Source organism: Pristiophorus japonicus, chromosome 5 (genome assembly GCF_044704955.1).
Source record: "Pristiophorus japonicus isolate sPriJap1 chromosome 5, sPriJap1.hap1, whole genome shotgun sequence".
Taxonomy (NCBI): Eukaryota; Metazoa; Chordata; class Chondrichthyes; family Pristiophoridae; genus Pristiophorus; species Pristiophorus japonicus.
Window position 1 is genome coordinate 102,578,196 of NC_091981.1, and position 18,442 is coordinate 102,596,637.

The 18,442-nt window shown below is 40.9% G+C and overlaps 1 protein-coding gene across 2 annotated transcripts in view; it reads right to left on the minus strand.

Annotated features, from left to right (window-relative positions):
- The window catches only part of skap2 (src kinase associated phosphoprotein 2), a 389,104-nt gene that overhangs the window by 352,797 nt on the left and 17,865 nt on the right, over positions 1–18,442 (minus strand). For both annotated transcript variants that reach the window (XM_070880818.1, XM_070880817.1), the window contains exon 4: positions 4,432–4,530. In XM_070880818.1, the coding sequence (XP_070736919.1) occupies positions 4,432–4,530 (99 nt within the window). The remainder of the gene's footprint in view (positions 1–4,431; positions 4,531–18,442) is intronic.

An 18,442-nucleotide genomic window follows, 5' to 3' on the forward strand; every position in this document is an offset into this window, starting at 1 on the left:
CGGCAATCAACTTCAGCCAGGCATTCATGGCCTCAGCCTGCGATTCCAAGAGGATGATGACTCACCCCCAGGACTCTAACCTAGCAAGTACTGTGAACCGACTGGCGTCTTTTAGAGGCAAGACTGCTACGCCGAGTCCCGCAACCCTGAGTCCGCCACATGGGGCCAACCGGCCAGCCCCATGCTGGCACTGTGAAGGAAATCACTGGGCCCACCAGCGCCGATACAGAGACTATAATTGCAAAGGCTGTAACATTAAAGGCCATCTACAGCGAATGAGTAAAATAAATTTTACTCACCGAGTCGCTGAAGAGTTGGCCGATCTCCCTCCTCTCCCTCCCTCCACTCGCCCCCCCTCCGACCTCCCCCGCCCCTCTCCCTCCAACCCCCCCCACCCCTCTCACCCCGACCCCCCCCCCCCCGCCCCTCTCCCCCTCACCCCGACCCTCTCCCCCCGACCCACCTCGCCCCCTCCCCCTCCCCTCTCCCGACCCACCTCGCCCCTCCCCCTCCGACCCCCCCGCCCCTCTTCCGACCCACCTCGCCCCTCCCCCTCCGACCCCCCCCCCCCCCCCCCCCCGCCCCTCTCCCTCCCCCTCCCCCTCCCCCTCCTTTCAAATCTTCATTGCTGGCGAAAAGTTGGGCTAATTGCCCAGCAACTGCACATCAGTTAAAATGGAAAATTTTACGGCTGGTGCAAACAGGCGCAGGAGCCTTTTTGCACACCGTGGGGGCAGGGGGTGGGGATTGTGAAAATTGAAATTTCAGGGCCATGAAAGGGTTTGGTCATCACAACTCTGAGGTGACAGTGTTTTGCATTTATATACACAAATTTATGGTGTCAAAATAGATTTCAACTTTTTGTCAGGTCATTTACAGATATGTGGAAATATATTGATGCAAGCTTGCAATTGTGTTGAAAGAAAAATAATCTAAGAGTGAAGGCCAGCCAGTATTTAGTGAGGCCATCAAGTTGTTCTGCTTAACTCCGCTCTAGGGGCTTTTTATGTTTCCTGATTGGCTGGTGAAAGGATCACCAGCCCACGTGATCCCAGGTATGCTTACGCACAACGGTGCGCCCCTGGGATCCATGGGCATAACTCTGCAGCATTTCAAAGCAAGTTTTCGCTTGGGGCTTCACACCAAGCAAATGTAGATTTTATTCAGAGGTCAGTGACGTACTCCTTAGCTACTCCGCCGATTCCAATTTCAGGGTCAACAATTAATGCTGATGGCTTTACAGTGAAAAAATGATATAAACTTTTAGTGTGCAGGTTTACATATATACCTACTCAAAGTAGTAAAATCATCCTTTCTTTGCTCCGCATCAGCACTTTCATTTTATTGAGTTTAAGATCAAATGGTTGAAATTCTCTGCATAATTACTGAGACTTAAGCCCCCGACTTTAACCGAACTCACCCGGCGAGAACAGTGATGTCTGATTTATACCATACTTGATTTTCAAATTCATTGATTTGCAAAGTCAATAGAAAGTAAAATTAGGCAGGGCTTAAAATGGGCATCTGATCCAAACACACCTCGTTATCACTGGGCGTGTTCAGTTAAAACTGTGCCTTAGTTTTTCTAGTGGAACACTTAAAAAATAAAAAAAGCCATTGGCTCTATAGTGAAGTTCCTCATATAGCTATCAGTAATAAAACATTATGGCTTTGCTTTTTAAACAATGTAATGGCTACACCATAGAACACAACAATGCAACATATGCAAGTAGAGATGAAAACTAAACATTGATCAATTAGTGTGCAATTATGCAACTCTTAGGGAAGATTTTACTGATGCATACTTCTGGTGTGAAGCCTTACTTGTATGAAGCATACATTTGAAAATCATGCGAAGTGCACAGGTGATTTTGCAATAACACATTCCTTGCAGGTGAAGCTCCATGTATAGTATATGTTTTTGTAAAACAAAAATTTAACATAACATTTTGGAAGGGAGAGCCTAAACATAGTGAACATATCATGGAAGTCGTACAGAAGGGTACTTTTGTTTTTAAATTGTACACAAGTTGGTTGTATAAAATTAATCAGCTAGGAAAGTACTGGCATTATGCTGTGCACAATTGAAAATCAAATTTTAAGCATTATGAACCTGTAGAAACCTTGCTTCAGAATGTGCTTCTTCATTCCAATTAGAAACCTTTATTTCAACTTTTGGTTAGTACACTACTTGGATAAATCAAAAGTACTACTGTATTAATATTAATATAACATTGCTGATGGCATTTCTTACTCTCTGCAATCCTGCTAAATGAATAAAGTCAGATTTTATACCAGGAATTAAGACCACACCCAATTTTGTTTAACTATGAATTGCTAAAGTTCTTATTTCTGGTTTAAGTTTAATGATGGCTGCAAGGAAATTTTCCTTGGTTAATCCATTCAGTATAAAATCATAAGCAACTTAAAACTACGTACATAACTTCGAGGCTGCAATGTCAGTTTCAGGTAAAAAATTTCTGGTCAGTCATCATCATAATAGGCAGTCCCTCGGATTCGAGGAAGACTTGCTTCCACTCTAAACACGAGTGCTTAGGTGGCTGAACAGTCCAATATGAGAACCACAGTCCCCGTCACAGGTGGGGCAGATAGTAGTTGAGGGAAAGGGTGAGTGGGACTGGTTTGCCACATGCCCATTCCCCTGCCTGCGCTTGATTTCTGCATGCTCTCGGCGATGAGACTCGAGGTGCTTGGCGCCCTCCCAAATGCACTTCCTCCACTTAGGGCGGTCTTTGGCCAGGGTTGCCCAGGTGTCAGTGGGGATGTTGCATTTTATCAGGGAGGCTTTGAGGGTATCTTTGTAATGTTGCCTCTGCCCACCTTTGGCTCGTTTGCTGTGAAGGAGTTCCGAGTAGAGCACTTGCTTTGGGTGTCTCATGTCTGACATGCGAACAGCGTGGCCTGCCCAGCAGAGCTGATCAAGTGTGGTCAGTACTTCAATGCTGGGAATGTTGACCTGGTCAAGGACACTAACGTTGGTGCATTTGTACTGCCAGGGGATTTGCAGGATCTTGCGGAGACATCGTTGGTGGTATTTCTCCAGCAACTTGAGGTGTCTACTGTACATTGGCTCAGAGACATGGACATACAGGAGGGTGGGTATTACTACATAGACCATATAGACCATGAGCTTGGTGGCAGATTTGAGGTCAGTATTTCAATGCTGTGTTCTCAAAAAGAACACAACACATAATTGAAAAATACAGTACTATTTCCTTCTAATGCTTTTCTCAGGCCGCTTTCCCCTTAGTTCATATATTCTTTGAATAAACAATCTTTACCGGAGAAAAATTAAGTGAAAGGGTTAATGTACCTTTCCTGGTTTAATTTTCATTTAAAAAATACCAGATAGGGGCCAGCAATTTATACATGATAAACTGTAGGATAGGGACAGCTACATAATCCACGAGCCCTGTAATGCAAGTGAATTATTGTAGCTGCAATACCAATGGCTAATTTTCAGTTAACAACCGGTCCTTAGTTGTGTTCCCATTATATGAAATGCACATTATTATATGCACATAGGACATGTTTAATGTATTGAAAAATGTGTTAATTCATTTTTTGACATCTTCCAGTGATCATCATGTTCTGGTTGCAATATTAGCACATTACTTCATTTGGAATATGATAATTTAAACGATATTTAGGAAAAAGTTTCCGGTGTAATTCAGTAGAACCATAATGTATCTCACTGAACGAAATATATGGTCGATAATGTAAAAATCAACTTTGCATTTTAAGTTCATTGCCTTAATAAATCTCTACGTACAAGGATCTGCTATTTTAGCTGCTAGACATTTTATTAACCCCTACTGTACAAAATAGCTGGTTATTCAAGGAAAGTGTTTGTGCTTTGAAAGATAAATATAAATCAGTGATTTAATATAAATTGTCATTTTCTAAATAAATTGCTAGTTATTGTTCATGCATTTAATGATGGCATAAAAATCAGGCTTTTCTTATAAATTACTTTAAGGTATGTAACATTTCTGAAACTACAAACAGCATCCTCAAATCCAGTTTTCATAGTGGTCTCATGTAGTAGGAAACAAATGACATACTAGAAACTAGAAAATATATTTTATTTTAATTTTTTTAATTCGGAACAGATACGGTCTACAAGCTTGACAAGTACATTTTAAACTGAGCTTCATGCTAAGACTAATAAGTTTTTGTGCTTTATCGATATAGCTGGGTTTATTTTCTTGGTTGATACACTATGAATACCACTAGAGAGAGCTCTTCAATTCCTCATAGCTGCCTTCCAACAGGGAGTCAATTCAACTTCACTGTAAAATTGCTGCTTAACTGGTTTTCCAAGAATATCAAACTGGAGGCTCAGATTTCATTGTTTCTAAAGAAAAACTGGCAAAAGCAGATCGTATAAAGATAAACATGATCACATACCATCAGCTGCAGCTTCCTCATGGTTATCGTAACGTTCAGATGCCAGTGAAACACTATCTGGCAAAGGTTCTTCATAGCTGTCAGAATCATCCGATTCCCCTACAAAATAATTAAAAATTTAAGCACAGTTAACATGCGCAGGAGAATTGTCCATTAAAGTTTAATGAAGTTCAATGTTCACACACACACAGGTAGCCTTACTGTTCCATTAACATAGGCGATGCAGCCATAGAAAGGGACCTCACCGGGTGTCCAAAGCACCTGCCTGTTTCAAGCTGTAGGCCCACTTTAATCTGGAAATGGGGGTCCTTTGACGTAAATTGTACCCCGATTAGCATTTTAGGTCAGAACTAGAGAGAGCATGTGTCGTGCAAGCTCTGATCAGTTTCATTGGTGATGGAGCCAGAGTCCTGCCAAAGGCAAGTGTAGAATTATTATTACTCGTGCTTCTCCAGGACCCCTACCCTCTGCAATTGTGACCTCTTCCCCCTCAAACTTACCTTGCTGGCAAGTTTAGCGCGCTGATAATCGCCTGCTAAATTTACAACAACAACTTGTATTTATATAGCACCTTTACCATAGTAAAACGTCCCAAGGTACTTCACCCCGAGCCACATAAGAAATTAGGGCAGATAACCAAAAGATTGGTCAAAGAGGTAGGTTTGAAGGAGTGTCTTGAAGCAGGAAAGAGAGGTAGAGAGGTGGAGAGGTTTAGTTAGGGAGATTGAACTTGGGGTGTAGGCAGCTGAAGGCACGGCCACCAATGGTAGAGCGATTATAATCAGGGATGCTCAAGAAGGCATTTGAGAAGGGTAGCTATCTCGGGGGCTGTGGGGCTGAAGGAGATTACAGAGATAGGAAGGGTGAGGCCATGGAGGGATTTGAAAATAAGTATGGGAATTTTGAAATTGAGGCCTTGCTTAACCGGGAACCAATAGAGGTCAGCGAGCACAGGGGAGATGGGTGAATGGAACTTGATGCGAGTTAGAACACGGGCAGCTGAGTTTTGGATGACCTCAAGTTTAAGTAGGGTAGAATGTGGGAGACCAGCTAGGAGTGCGTTGGAATAGAGATAACAAAGGCATGGATGAAGGTTTCAGCGGCAGATGAGCTGAGGCAAGGGTGGAGAAGAGTAATGTTACGGAGGTGGAAATAGATGGTTTTAGTTATGCCACAGATGTGGTCAGAAGCTAATTTCAGGGTCAAATATGACACCAAGGTTGCGAACAGTCTGGTTCAGTCTGAGACAGATGCTAGGGAGAGGGATGGAGTCAGCGGCTAGAGAACGGAGTTTATGGCAGGGCCCGAAGACAATGGGCTTCGGTCTTCCCAATATTTAATTGGAAAAAATTTCTGCTCATCCAGTACTGGATGTTGGACAAGCAGTGTGTCAATTTAGAGACCGTGGAGGGGTTGAGATAAGTGGTGGTGAGGTGTCGTCAGCATACATGTGGAAACTGACGTCGTGTTTTTGGATGTCACCGCCAAGGGGCAGCATATAGATGATAAATAGGAGCGGACCAAAGATAGATGTTTGGGGGACTTCAAAGGAAACAATGAGGGAGTGGGTAGAGAAACCTTTGCAGGTGATTTTCTGGCTGCAATTAGATAGATAAGAACGGAACCAGTCGAGTTTAAATAAGGCCGGAGCCTCAAAATCATGAGGACCTATTTGGCACTAGAACAGGCAGCCAGCCAGCACGCCAGTTGCCTGTCAAGATACAAACCTCCCTGAAATTAACGGTCAACATAATTTATATTAAAAAAAAGTCAGAAATATCTAACCGCAGCAACAGAACTTCTCCTGGGCATCATCAGCACTTCACATAGGATATAAAGCACAGAAACAGGCCATTTGGCCCAACTAGTCTATGCTGGCATTTGAGCTCCACTTGAGCCACCTCATCTAAATCTATTAGCAATATCCTCTATTCCCTTCTCCCTCATATGCTTGTTTAGCCTCCCCTTAAATGCATCTATACAATTGGCTTCAACCACTCCCTGTGGTAGCGAGTTCCACATTCTCACCACTCTTTGGGTAAAACATTACAATAGTGACTACACTCCAAAGGTACTTCATTGGCTGTAAAGCGCTTTGAGACGTCCGATGGTCGTGAAAGGCGCTATATAAATGTTAGTATTTCTTTCTTTCTAAAGAAGTTTCTGCTGAATTCAGTATTGGATTTCTTGGTGACTATCTTATATTGATGGCCTCTGGTTATGCTCTTCCACACAAGTGGAAACATTCTCTCTGCATCCACTCTATCAAAATATTTCAAAATTTTAAAGACCTCTATTAGGTCACCTATCAGCCTTCTCTTTTCAAGAGAAAAACAGACCCAGCCTCTTCATCCTTTCCTGATATGTATACCCTCGCATTTCTGGTATCATCCTTGTAAATCTTCTCTGCACCCTCTCCAGTGCCTCTATATCCTTTTTATAATATGGCGACCAGAACTGTACGCAGTATTCCAAGAGTGTTCTAACCAAGGTTTGATACAGGTTTAGCATAACTTCCCTACTTTTCAATTCTATAGAAATAAACCCTAGTGTTTGGTTTGCTTTTTTTATGGCCTTGCCAACCTGTGTCGCAACTTTTAATGATTTGTGTATTTGTACTCCAAGATTCCTTTGTTCCGCTACCCCACCTAGACTTATTCCAAGTAATAACTCCCTATGCTTCCTACCAAAATGTAATACCTCACAAATATCTGTGCTGGGATTCATTTGCCAATTATATGCCCATCCTGCAAGTTTATTAATGTCCTCCTGTAATTTGTTGCAGTCCATCTCAGTATCGATTATCCCACCAAATTTGGTATCATCCACAAATTTAGATTCCAAAGTCTAAATCGTTAATATAGTGAACAGTAGTTCCAGCACTGATCCTTGTGGAACACCATTACCCACCTTCTGCCACTGTGAATAGCTACCCTTTACCCCCTACTCTCTGCTTTCTGTCCTGAAGCCAGCTAGCTATCCATTCTGCTATTTATCCCCTGACTCCGCATTCTCTGCCCTTGTTCATCAGTCTATTATGGGGTACCTTATCGAAGGCCTTTTGAAAATCTAGATAAATTGCATCCACTACATTACCATTGTCTATTCTCTGTTACCTCTTCAAAAAATTCAATAAGGTTGGTCAAACAAGTCTTTCCCTTTTAAAATCCATGCTGACTATTCATCATTATAATTTTTGTTTCTAGATGTTCTTCCATTTTCTCCTTTATTAAGAATTCCATTATTTTTCCTGCCACCAATGCTATGTTCACTGGTCTATAATTGCCTGGACATGTTCTATCCCCCTTCTTAAATATAGGTATTACGTCAGCTATCCGACAGTCCTCTGGCACTACACCTTTTTTTTGAACGAATTATGAAATATGTGTAGTAATGTCTCTGTTATCTCTTCCATAGTTTCTTTTAAAATGCACGAATGCAATCCATCCGGACCAGGGGTTTTATCCTTGGAGTTTGGTGAATTGATTTAATATATCCCCTCTTTTTATTTTAAATGCACTTATCTCATCATCCGATGTCATGTCCACCTGTTCTATCTCCCTGGCAAATACTGGAGCAAAATAATGATTTAATATTTCTGCCATCACTCTATCGTTACCTGTGATATTATGGCCCTATTGCAAATGCTCTACTCAGAACTCGTTCACTGCAAACGAGCCAAAGGTGGGCAGAGGAAACGTTATAAGGACACCCTCAAAGCCTCCCTGATAAAGTGCAACATCCCCACTGACACCTGGGAGTCGCTGGCCAAAGACCGCCCCAAGTGGAGGAAGTGCATCCGGGAGGGCGCTGAGCACCGAGTGTCTCATTGTCGAGAGCATGCAAAAATCAAGCGCAGGCAGTGGAAAGAGCGTGCGGCAAACCAATCCCACCCATCCTTTCGCTCAAAGACTATCTGTCCCACCTATGACAGGGACCATGGTTCTCGTATTGGACTGTTCAGCCACCTAAGGACTCATTTTTAGAGTGGAAACAAATCTTCTTCGATTCCAAGGAGCTGCTTAAGATGATGGAGATACCCATTCCAACCTTACTTTTTTATTGATGTGCCTGTAAAATATTTTACTATATTGTTTTATGTTCCTTGATAATTTAATTTCATAGTTCCTCTTTGCCTTCCTAATTGTTTTTTTACTTCTCTCCTAATCTATTCATATTCTCCCTCATCATGCACTCCCCTGCTGTTTATGTACGCCTTTTTCCTTACCCTCAATTGTTCCCTTATGGCTTTATTCATCCATGGAGTCTCATTCATTTTTAGGTTGTTCTTTCCTTTTAGCAGAATATATTGTTCCTGCGCTCTGTTGAGCAGTTTTAAATGTTTCTCATTGCTGTTCTACATCGTTGTTTGCCAATATTGTTACCCATTTTATTTTCCCACGTTCTATTCTCAGCCCCTCATCAGTTTTTCTCCAATCCATTACCCTGGTTTTCACCATAATTCTGTCCTCCTCAATTATCATCTTAAAGCAAATTATAGTATGGTCACTATTGCCTAGATGTTCCCCTACTTTTACTTCTCTGATCTGCTTTGGTTCATTCCCCATTAATAGATCCAATAGCGAATACACTTTGCCAATAGAAGCAATTTTGCAAGCCTTCCCTTCAAAAGGACACTAATGGAGTAAAGAAGGTTCAGACAAGAATGACAGTGATATTTCCAGGATTTAGGACTCGATGAAGAATTGAATGTATTTTTATTTGAGAGAAAATTAAAAGGATATATGATCCACTTCTATAAAATGATGACAGGTATGGATAATTTCGGCACAAGCAGGTTAATTTAAATTGATTACAAAACCAGAGGACACAAGTACAAAATTAGCAACCCACAAGCGAACCAAGAGATTAAAAGCAGTTTTTCCTACTGAATGGTGAATATGAAGAAGATTCTCACAAAAAGCAGTTAATGTTATGATGATTAACTCATTTAAAAGAGAACTGGATTGGAGAGAGAACTGGATTGGAGAGAGAACTGAATAAAATATCTGGTTGAGAATGAATACTGCAAATAAAGGTACAGGTGATCAGATGGTTTCAGTGCTGTAGGAATCATGAAAATATCATCTATGGAATGCAACTGGTTTGGGTGGAATAGCGAATTGGATCTTCACATGCATTTACGCTACAACTAAAAGCTATTTTGCCTTGCAATGACATTGGCATTATATCATAAATGCAGGCAGAACCTAAAGCGAGGGACCTGCCCGATATAGGAGCAGAGTGCAGTGAGACTCCCTGGAGAAGGAAGTCTCCCTCCGCTTCAATTTGGAGTCAGTTCAGGTACACGACACAAGTTTAATGTCATTACAAAGCCAAACCTGCTTCATACCAACCATAAACTCGTGGTGCAAGAATGCACGCTTACATTGATGTATCTACGGTAATCTAGCAAAACTTTAGAATATCAAGGATAAAAAGCTTCATGTTCTTTAATGGTTTAACTCCAATTATTCATTCCCTCAGGGGATTAAATAAATTTGGTAGAGTCCAAGAGAAAGCAAAACTGGATGTGCAAGTAGCCATCAGAAATTCTGGTACAATTGCAACACCAGGATCCAAGAATATTAAATTTTATTGCAGTTAAAAAGAAAAAAGATCCAGGTTCACTTGGATGGTCCATACACTGTGTTGGAAAAGCACATTAATATAAATTATATGGCTGAAATGCCATCCCAACAGCATAAACATTGGGTGCACCATGTGAATATGTTGAAGCTTTACCTCACCCATGAGGAGGTAGCCCCATCTGTCCTGCCAACCTTGCAAGAATGCAAGGACAACACAATTGATTTTATAGTGGAAAAAGAAGGGGAGACCTTGAGTGGAAGATGGATATAATTTCCACGTTATCACTGAAACAGATACAGCAGGTTAAAGAGTTGATAAGTGTTCAACCTCTGTTCTCAGGGAAATTTGGATGCACATAAAAGACTGTGTGCAGATTACAGGAAATTAAATGACCTGATCGTAGTTGATGAGTGATGTATGCCTTACATATTAGGAGATCCTTGCAAAGCTAAGGCATGCCAAGTACTTGTCAACTCTCATCTAGATCAAAGATTATTGCAATTCTACTATATAGTGAAGCCATAATGCTCTGTTTTTACGACAGCTTTTTGGTCATGAACTGTCCTAATCAGCCAAACTTAGTGCCTTTAATAAGCTGAATGCGACACCCTGTGCAGAACCTGCCCTAGCCAGTCAGAATTACACTTAGTAAGTTTGCGGTAAACACAGATGTGAATGATGGGTAAATGGTCAAGGAGCAGAGAATTCTGTTATTTATTTGAGCCACAAGTGGTTGTTATTCAAATTGCCACACTAATCAATTGGGAAATAATGCATTAGTGTGGTGTGGGCATTGCAAAGGCAGCTGCCTGTATCTCTATGGCAAACATTTTGCAGTAGATTCAGACTGATTTTGTTGAATTTGACCCAGGACAAAAATATGCATCTTCTATGATACATTTGCAATGGAATGCTCCACAAAATACAAACAAAATGCACAGATGCAGCAGAAGAAGAATAAGATGGGCTAATCCATGAAATATGACTCATGGGGACTGTTCATCAGAGCAAATAAGAGATACTCCCAAGAACCTCTTCAAAATGGATGGGGAGAGTAATTTGACAGATTCCATGTATTGCCAAGGTATAGAGACAGAATTAGCTTTGCGTATAAACATGAATTAACTTTAAAAAAATGGAGGTCGAAAACTTGCTCAGAAACTGAGGGGCAAATATTTGTTCAACATGAGGGGTGGTGGAATCAGGACCTTTCACCATTTGAATAGAGTGCCCTGCTGGCATTGCATCTTTTGAAATGTTTCTTCTTCAGGCATTCTGCTATTCTCAGGTCACCGACATCTGGTATTGATTTTCAGCTGAAATTTCTTATTCCTCCACTTTGAGGTTATCCTTTTGTATTCGGTTGCTTTGGATTTGTCAAAAATAGGCATGATATTTTCTATCCTACAACTTTCCTTATTTACTCTGTGGCATCAATCAAGGTACTACTTGGACTGTCATATAATGTGAGGTGGTGTCCCATTGTTCCAAATTGTCATATAATATTACATTGACAGCACCACTTACAAGTGTCGCATCTTTGGAATTTCTGAGATCACTCACCATTTTTAGTGTATTATAGCTACTTTGTGCTCCGCATAAATAGGATACAGCTGCAGCTGAGGAAGGACTAATATGGTCACAATCCCCCAATATGTCCATCTTTCACAAGATGGCTTTTTGCACCATACAACATTAATGCATTAAGTCAGGAAGATCTCACTTGGATGGTGTGAACAACACTCATTTGTGGATTATTCAACCTACAGATGGAAACATTGAGTCTGAGGAAGCAATAAAAGGCAGTACCAAGAATACCGTGGGAACTAGGAACTAAGTAAAACAGCGCCAAAAGCAAATATGAGACTCTCTTTAGCATTGATTTCTAATGGAACAGCTGGTATATTTAAAAGGTAGTTTCTGCTGAAATTGTACATAAATTTATGTTGTTCAGTACATGTCCTATTTGTTTAATTTCTGAAAATAAATCTAGTTTGTTCATTTGGAATATATGAGTCCAGCTCACATGCATTGATAATACTATCTTATCACTTGAAGATAAAAAGGGCAGCAGGCAATCGCAATCTACAATTGAGAGAGCCCTAAAAGGTATGAAGTCTCAGTAGGGGCAGCAAAACCGGAGGGCAATTTATAAGGATTGTGTGAAGACCAGCATATGAGGAAATGGCTCATTAAAATACCTTGAAAATATGCCATTATGTTGCCAGTGGATTGTGACAGATACTTATATCACCTTCATCATGCCAGTAACCCAAGTTCAGACTTCTTGAGGTACAACATCTGGTATTTCCAGAATGGATGAGCAGTTACTTCCAGAAAAAGACCACAGTTTTCGACTTTATGCATCCCAAGTCGAAAAATATTTAAGAATTTGATGGTCCTTTTATCAATACATTCATAGCTACAAAGCTAACATAAATTACTTTCTTTAAAAGGTCAAGGTCACAAGATGCTGAATAAAACAGTGAAAGACTACAAGGCTTGTTCATAGCAGTAGTAACAAGGAAAGTAAATCCCAAGGAGGTAAAGGATAACAACGCCTATTTAAAAATAATGGCCTGGAATTTGCGGTCAGCAACGAAGTATGCTTCACACAAGGATCTCATGATCCCTTTGTCGGGAACTTCGGGTTTTCTGACCTTCAATTCAAATCAACAGAAGTTAGTGGGGATTCCTTTGTGCAAACTACTGTGACGTCAACAGGCTGTGTAAGCAGCCAATCAAAACGTGGAATTCTCAGACAGCAAACAAGGGACAAGGCATGCGCCAAATCCCCATGTTGTGGTCAGTTTCAAAGGCGGAATGGCGCCAAACATTGACGGTTCGCCATCATCCCATCTGTAAATTCTGGGCCAACAATTGACTGTTCTCAAGAGTGGATCAATATCAAAGAATATACCATGAGTGCCAAGAAAGTCTTGGTGCCAAAAATTGGCATTGAACAACAACAGCTTGCAATTATATAGCACCTTTAACATAGTAAGACATCCCAAGGCACGTTATCCAACAAAACTTGACACCAAGCCACATAAGATATTAAAACAGATGACCAAAAGCTTGGTCAAAGAGATAGGTTTTAAGGAGCATCTTAAAAGGAGGAGAGAAAGATAGAGTCAGAAAGCTTTAGGGAGGGAATTCCAGAGCTGAAGGCTTAGACAGCTGTAAGCATGGTGAACGATGAAAATCGGGGATGCAAAAGAGGCCAGAATTGGAAGAGTGCAGCGATCTCAGAGGGTTGCAAGGGTGGAGGAGGTTAGAGAGATAGGGAAGGGCAAGGAAATGGAGTGATTTGAAAACAAGGATAAGAATTTTTTTTTTTTTTAAATTGAGGTGTTGCCAAACCGGGAGTCAATGTAGGTCAGCAAGCATAGGGGTGATGGGTGAACCGGACTTGGTCGAGTTAGGAAATGGACAGCAGAGTTTTGGATGAGGTGAAGTTTCTGGAGGGTGCAAGGTGAGAGGTTGGCTAGGAGAGATTTGGAATAGTTGAGTCTATAGGTTACAACGGCATGGATGAGGGTTTGAATAGATGAGGTGAGGTAGGGGCAGAGATGTGCGATGTTAGAGGTGGAAGTAGGCTACCTTGATGGAAAGGACATGGGGTTTTGAAGCTCAGCTCAGGGTCAAATAGGAAGCTACAATTGTGAACAGTCTGGTTGAACCTCAGACAATGGCCAGGGAGAAGGATGGAGTTGGTGGCTAGACAATAGAGTTTGTGGTGGTGACAGAAGTCAATGGTTTTGGTCTTCCCAATATTTAATTGGAGGAAATTTCTGCTAAGCCAATACTGGATGTCAGGCAAGCAGCGTGACAAATCAGAGACAGTGAAGGGGTCGAGAGAGGGGGTGCCGAGGTGGAGCTGGGCATCATCAGTGTACATATGGAACCCGACTTTATTTTCAGATTATACCACCAAGGAGCAGCACTTTGATAAGAAATAGGAGGTAGCCAAGGGTAGGAACTGGGGAACTCCAAAGGCATCACTTCGGGAATGGGAAGAGAATCCACTGCAGGAACTTCTCTGGCTATGACTGGATACAAAATAATGGACCAGGTAAGGGCAACCCCACCTAGCTGGACAATGGTAGACGATAGTGTGGTCAACCATGTCAAAGGCTGCAAACAGGTTGGGAAGCATGAGGAGGGATAGTTTACCACGGTCACATTCACATAGGTTGTCAGTTGTGACTGCTTCAGTGCTGTGGCAGGGGCAGCAGCTTGATTAGAGGGGTTCAAACATGGAGTTGCAGGAAAGATATGCATGAATTTCGGGGGACTTGAGAGGAGAGAGGGGGTTTGGAGATGGGGGCGGTAGTTTGCAAGAGGTCAATGGTGGATTTTTGAAGAGGGTGATGACAAAAGATTTGAAGGTGAGCAGGACAGTACAACAATAACATACTTATATAGCGCCTTTAACTTAGTAAAACATTCCAAGGCGTTTCACAGGAGTATTACTAGACAAAAATTTGACACCGAGCCACACAAGGATAAATTAGGGCAGATGGCCAAAAGCTTGGTCAAAGAGGTAGGTTTTAAGGAGCATCTTAAAAGAAAGAGGTAGGGAGATGGAGAGGTTTAGGAAGGGAATTCCAGAGCTTAGGGCCGAGGGAACTAAAGGCACGATCACCAGTGGTTGAGCAATTATAATCAAGGATGCTCAAGAGGACAGAATTAGAGGAGCGCAGATATCTCAGGAGGTTGTGAGGCTGGAGGAGATTACAGAGATAGGGTGGGGCGAGGCCATTTTAAAACAAGCAAGAATGAGAATTTTGAAATCGAGGAATTGCTTAACAGGGAGATCAGTGAGCACAGGGGCAATGGGTGAACGGGACTTGGCGCAAGTTAGGACATGGGCAGCTGAGTTTTGGCTGAACTCCAAGTTTAAGTAGGGTAGAACGTGGGAGGCCAGCCAGGAGTGCATTGGAATAGTCAAGTCTAGGAGGTAACAAAGGCATGGATGAGGCTTTCAGCAGCGGATGAGCTGGGCAGGGGCAGAGACATCTGATGTTATGGAGGTGGAAATAGGCGAAAGCTCATTTCAGAGTCAAATATGAAACCAAAGTTGCGAACAACGTGGTTCAGCCTCAGACAGATATTAGGGAGGGGGATGGAGTCGGTGGCTAGGGAACGGAGTTGGTGGCGGGAACCTAAAACAATGTCTTCGGTCTTCCCAATATTTAATTGGAGAAACTTCTTGCTCATCCAGAACTGGATGTTGGACAAGCAGTGTGACAATTTAAAAACCATGGAGGGGTCAAAAGAAGTGGTGATGAGGTAGAGTGGGGTGTTGTTGGTATATATGTGGAAACTGACGCTGTTTTAAGATGATGTCACCAGAGGGCAGCATGTAGATGAGAATTAGGAGGGGGCCAAGGATAGATCCTTGGGGGACACGAGAGGTAACGATGTAGGGGCGGGAAGAGAAGCCGTTGCAAGTTATTCTCTGGCTATAATTAGATAGATAAGAATGGAACCACACGATTGCAGTCCTACCCAGCTGGACGTGGTGACAGGGCATCAGAGGAGGATGGAGTGGTCAACTTGTCAAAGAATGCAGATAAGTTAAGAAGAATGAGGGGAAAAGATTTGTAGCTGTTGTCAGCACCGTGATATTATAGCTAAACAGCAGTAACTATCACCTGTAATGGTAAAGGATCTAGCAAAGAGATATACTATCAAGGAAAACATTTCACCAAAAGTGGAACATAGTTTGGTGCTGAAAGTTTGAATGCAACAGCAGCAGAAGTCAAGAACAAATGCTCACTGCTCGTTTGTTGCCAAATGTTTCCTGGCAGTTGGCACTAAAGCTTTCAGAATTTCACCATAGTTCCATTGATTCTTTGATAGTGTCAACATTGAAGTCAATTGACAGTGTTCAAAATATGAATTTGCCTTGTGTTCAGTTTCAGATACCAAATCTACACAAGTCCCAGAATCAAGTGATTTAGACTTGGTGAGCACAAGCCTCATTGGATATCTGTAAATTTACTTGGTTCCAAAGGAGCCCAGTACTTAGTGTTTGGCTCCACCATACTTAATGTGTATGCTTTGAGGTGAAGACTAAGATCCATCCATCAAAAATGTAGGAAACCTAGGAGCACTTGGAACTGTATTTGACACTCCTAATATCTTCAACTATTTTATCAGAAAACAAGATACAAGTACCTTGTGCCAATGTGGATATGTTGCAGATTAATCTGAAGCTGGCTAGAAGAACTAACATTATCTAAGAGACTTCTTTTACATAGTAAGGGAAGGGATACTAGAACATCTCACAGATTATTCTCGCTGTTGGGACCCTGTGCTCATCCCAGTAATATTTTATGGATGCTGCAATCAAGATTTATTTTCGCCCAATGCTACATACCATAGTCCTGCCAAGGCAACAGGCAAGTGAGGTAACCAAAACTCTTCCATTGCAGATGTGTAACCAACAACAAGGCATGTAAATACCAACTAGATTTACTTACTCTCTTCCTTTCTTGTGGGGAAACACTCAGCATCTTTAAGGACAGCCTCAGTTAACATTTTTGAATTATGAACTTAAAGCTCAGTGTGAGGAATGTCAAAACTGGGAACTTTTTAAACCCAGTATCAGCCATCAAGCTCTACTCAGGCGTAACACTTTGGACGCTGATTAAAAGCTTCCTTTACATGTGTCGCACCACCACCTCAGAAGATCACACTACCAGTGTGGCATTTTCAATTCCTGCAGCAACCATGCTTTTGGCCCTTTAATGAGATTACACAATTAGTATTGAACTGAATTAAGACCATCAAAAATTGTTAATTGATGAGCAACTATGGAAACTTTCATCTCATCAATCCAGACATCATTAAACTCCAAGTTCCAGGAACGAATAGACCATCTTACCAACCAATTACCCATTAGATTTAACACATGTCGACACTATTTTTCATAATGAAAAAGGTTGCTGGAAAATATTAAATTTATACTGAAAGTAAATCATAAGCATGACCACTCATATTCATATACAAAACAGGTGTATTTTTAGGATTCAGCTTTTGCCTAGACAGTTGGAATTTATGACTTCATAAAAGCCCTACACGGCAATACTACAATACATAAATCTGATTATACAATTTATGGATGTAGAAGACTTTAAAACAGATGTAAAATTAAATAGAACTGAATATTCCTTATTGGCAAGCATTGGATTTTATTCTTTATTCAACAAATTGTATTTTGAAGCAGTGCCAATTGCATAAACTATGCATCAGATTACAGTATACAAACAAAAACAATAAAGGGCCTGTCACCCATTATTTAAATTCAAAGTAACAAAGGCAATCGTATTAAGTGTTTAGACAGGCATCTTTATTATTGCCTTATGAAGTAAAATATAATATCCTAGGTCATACAAATAAATAATTTTCAAGAGTCGATCCAAGAGTGGACATTTAGTTACACATAACAGTTTTATGCTGGTGCAGTAAAAGATGTCATCACTTTAAACCACGTGGAGCTGTAAACCACTGACTCACAGCTCTAGCCAAAAATCTGTCACAGCAGCCAGAGTCAGTATTGTAGTTGTTATGCTCATAGCCAACAAACTATTAATCAATCTAGTTTTATGTTGTAACATTTATCCAGCAACAATAGTTATGTTTTGTGCTATAATAATGGCTTGACCTTACTGGTCATAAATTACATATGTTAGCCAGCTGACAACTTTTCGCTAACATACTTACATTCAGCTAATTTAACAGGAGCAATTTTATTAAGACTACTTTCTTCATTATACATCTATAGAAGAAACATCTTTAAGCATATGTCCAAATAAAATACATTAAACCTGGATTATAAGTAAACTAAGGATCACTTCTCTATTAGTGCCAATTAGTGGATAATTTTGGGTAGTATTGTCACTTTCTGCAAAATAACATCTATGACTTCAGTGCTTTATTAATAATAACCTTACCAATGCTTCAGTTATAGTTACTGCAATGCTTTGACTTGCACGATGTATAACATCCAAAACATTGAGTAGTTAGCACAACGTAGCCCTGAGCTAGCACTAAATCCACACTTAATGAAAATAAAACTGGCATTTGAAACTTTATAAAACAATGGAGTAAAGAACAAAGGATGATGTTAGTTAGGTTACATCAATACAAAAATTATTAAGGTCATGTAACTTACCTATAAAGTACATTTAACTGCAGTTAATCATACAAATTAGAACCAGTCTTTTAAAGATGCTCCAACACATATTCTAGCTCCACCCATGGTTGAATATATTTAGTCTTACCAAATGCAGTAACTATAATCCCCGAGTTTCAGCTCTCACTTCATCAATCTGATTGGTTAGATTACCAAACCGCTACACTGTCATTACCTTCTTAGCCTATCAAGAGTCACAGATACTAGTTATTA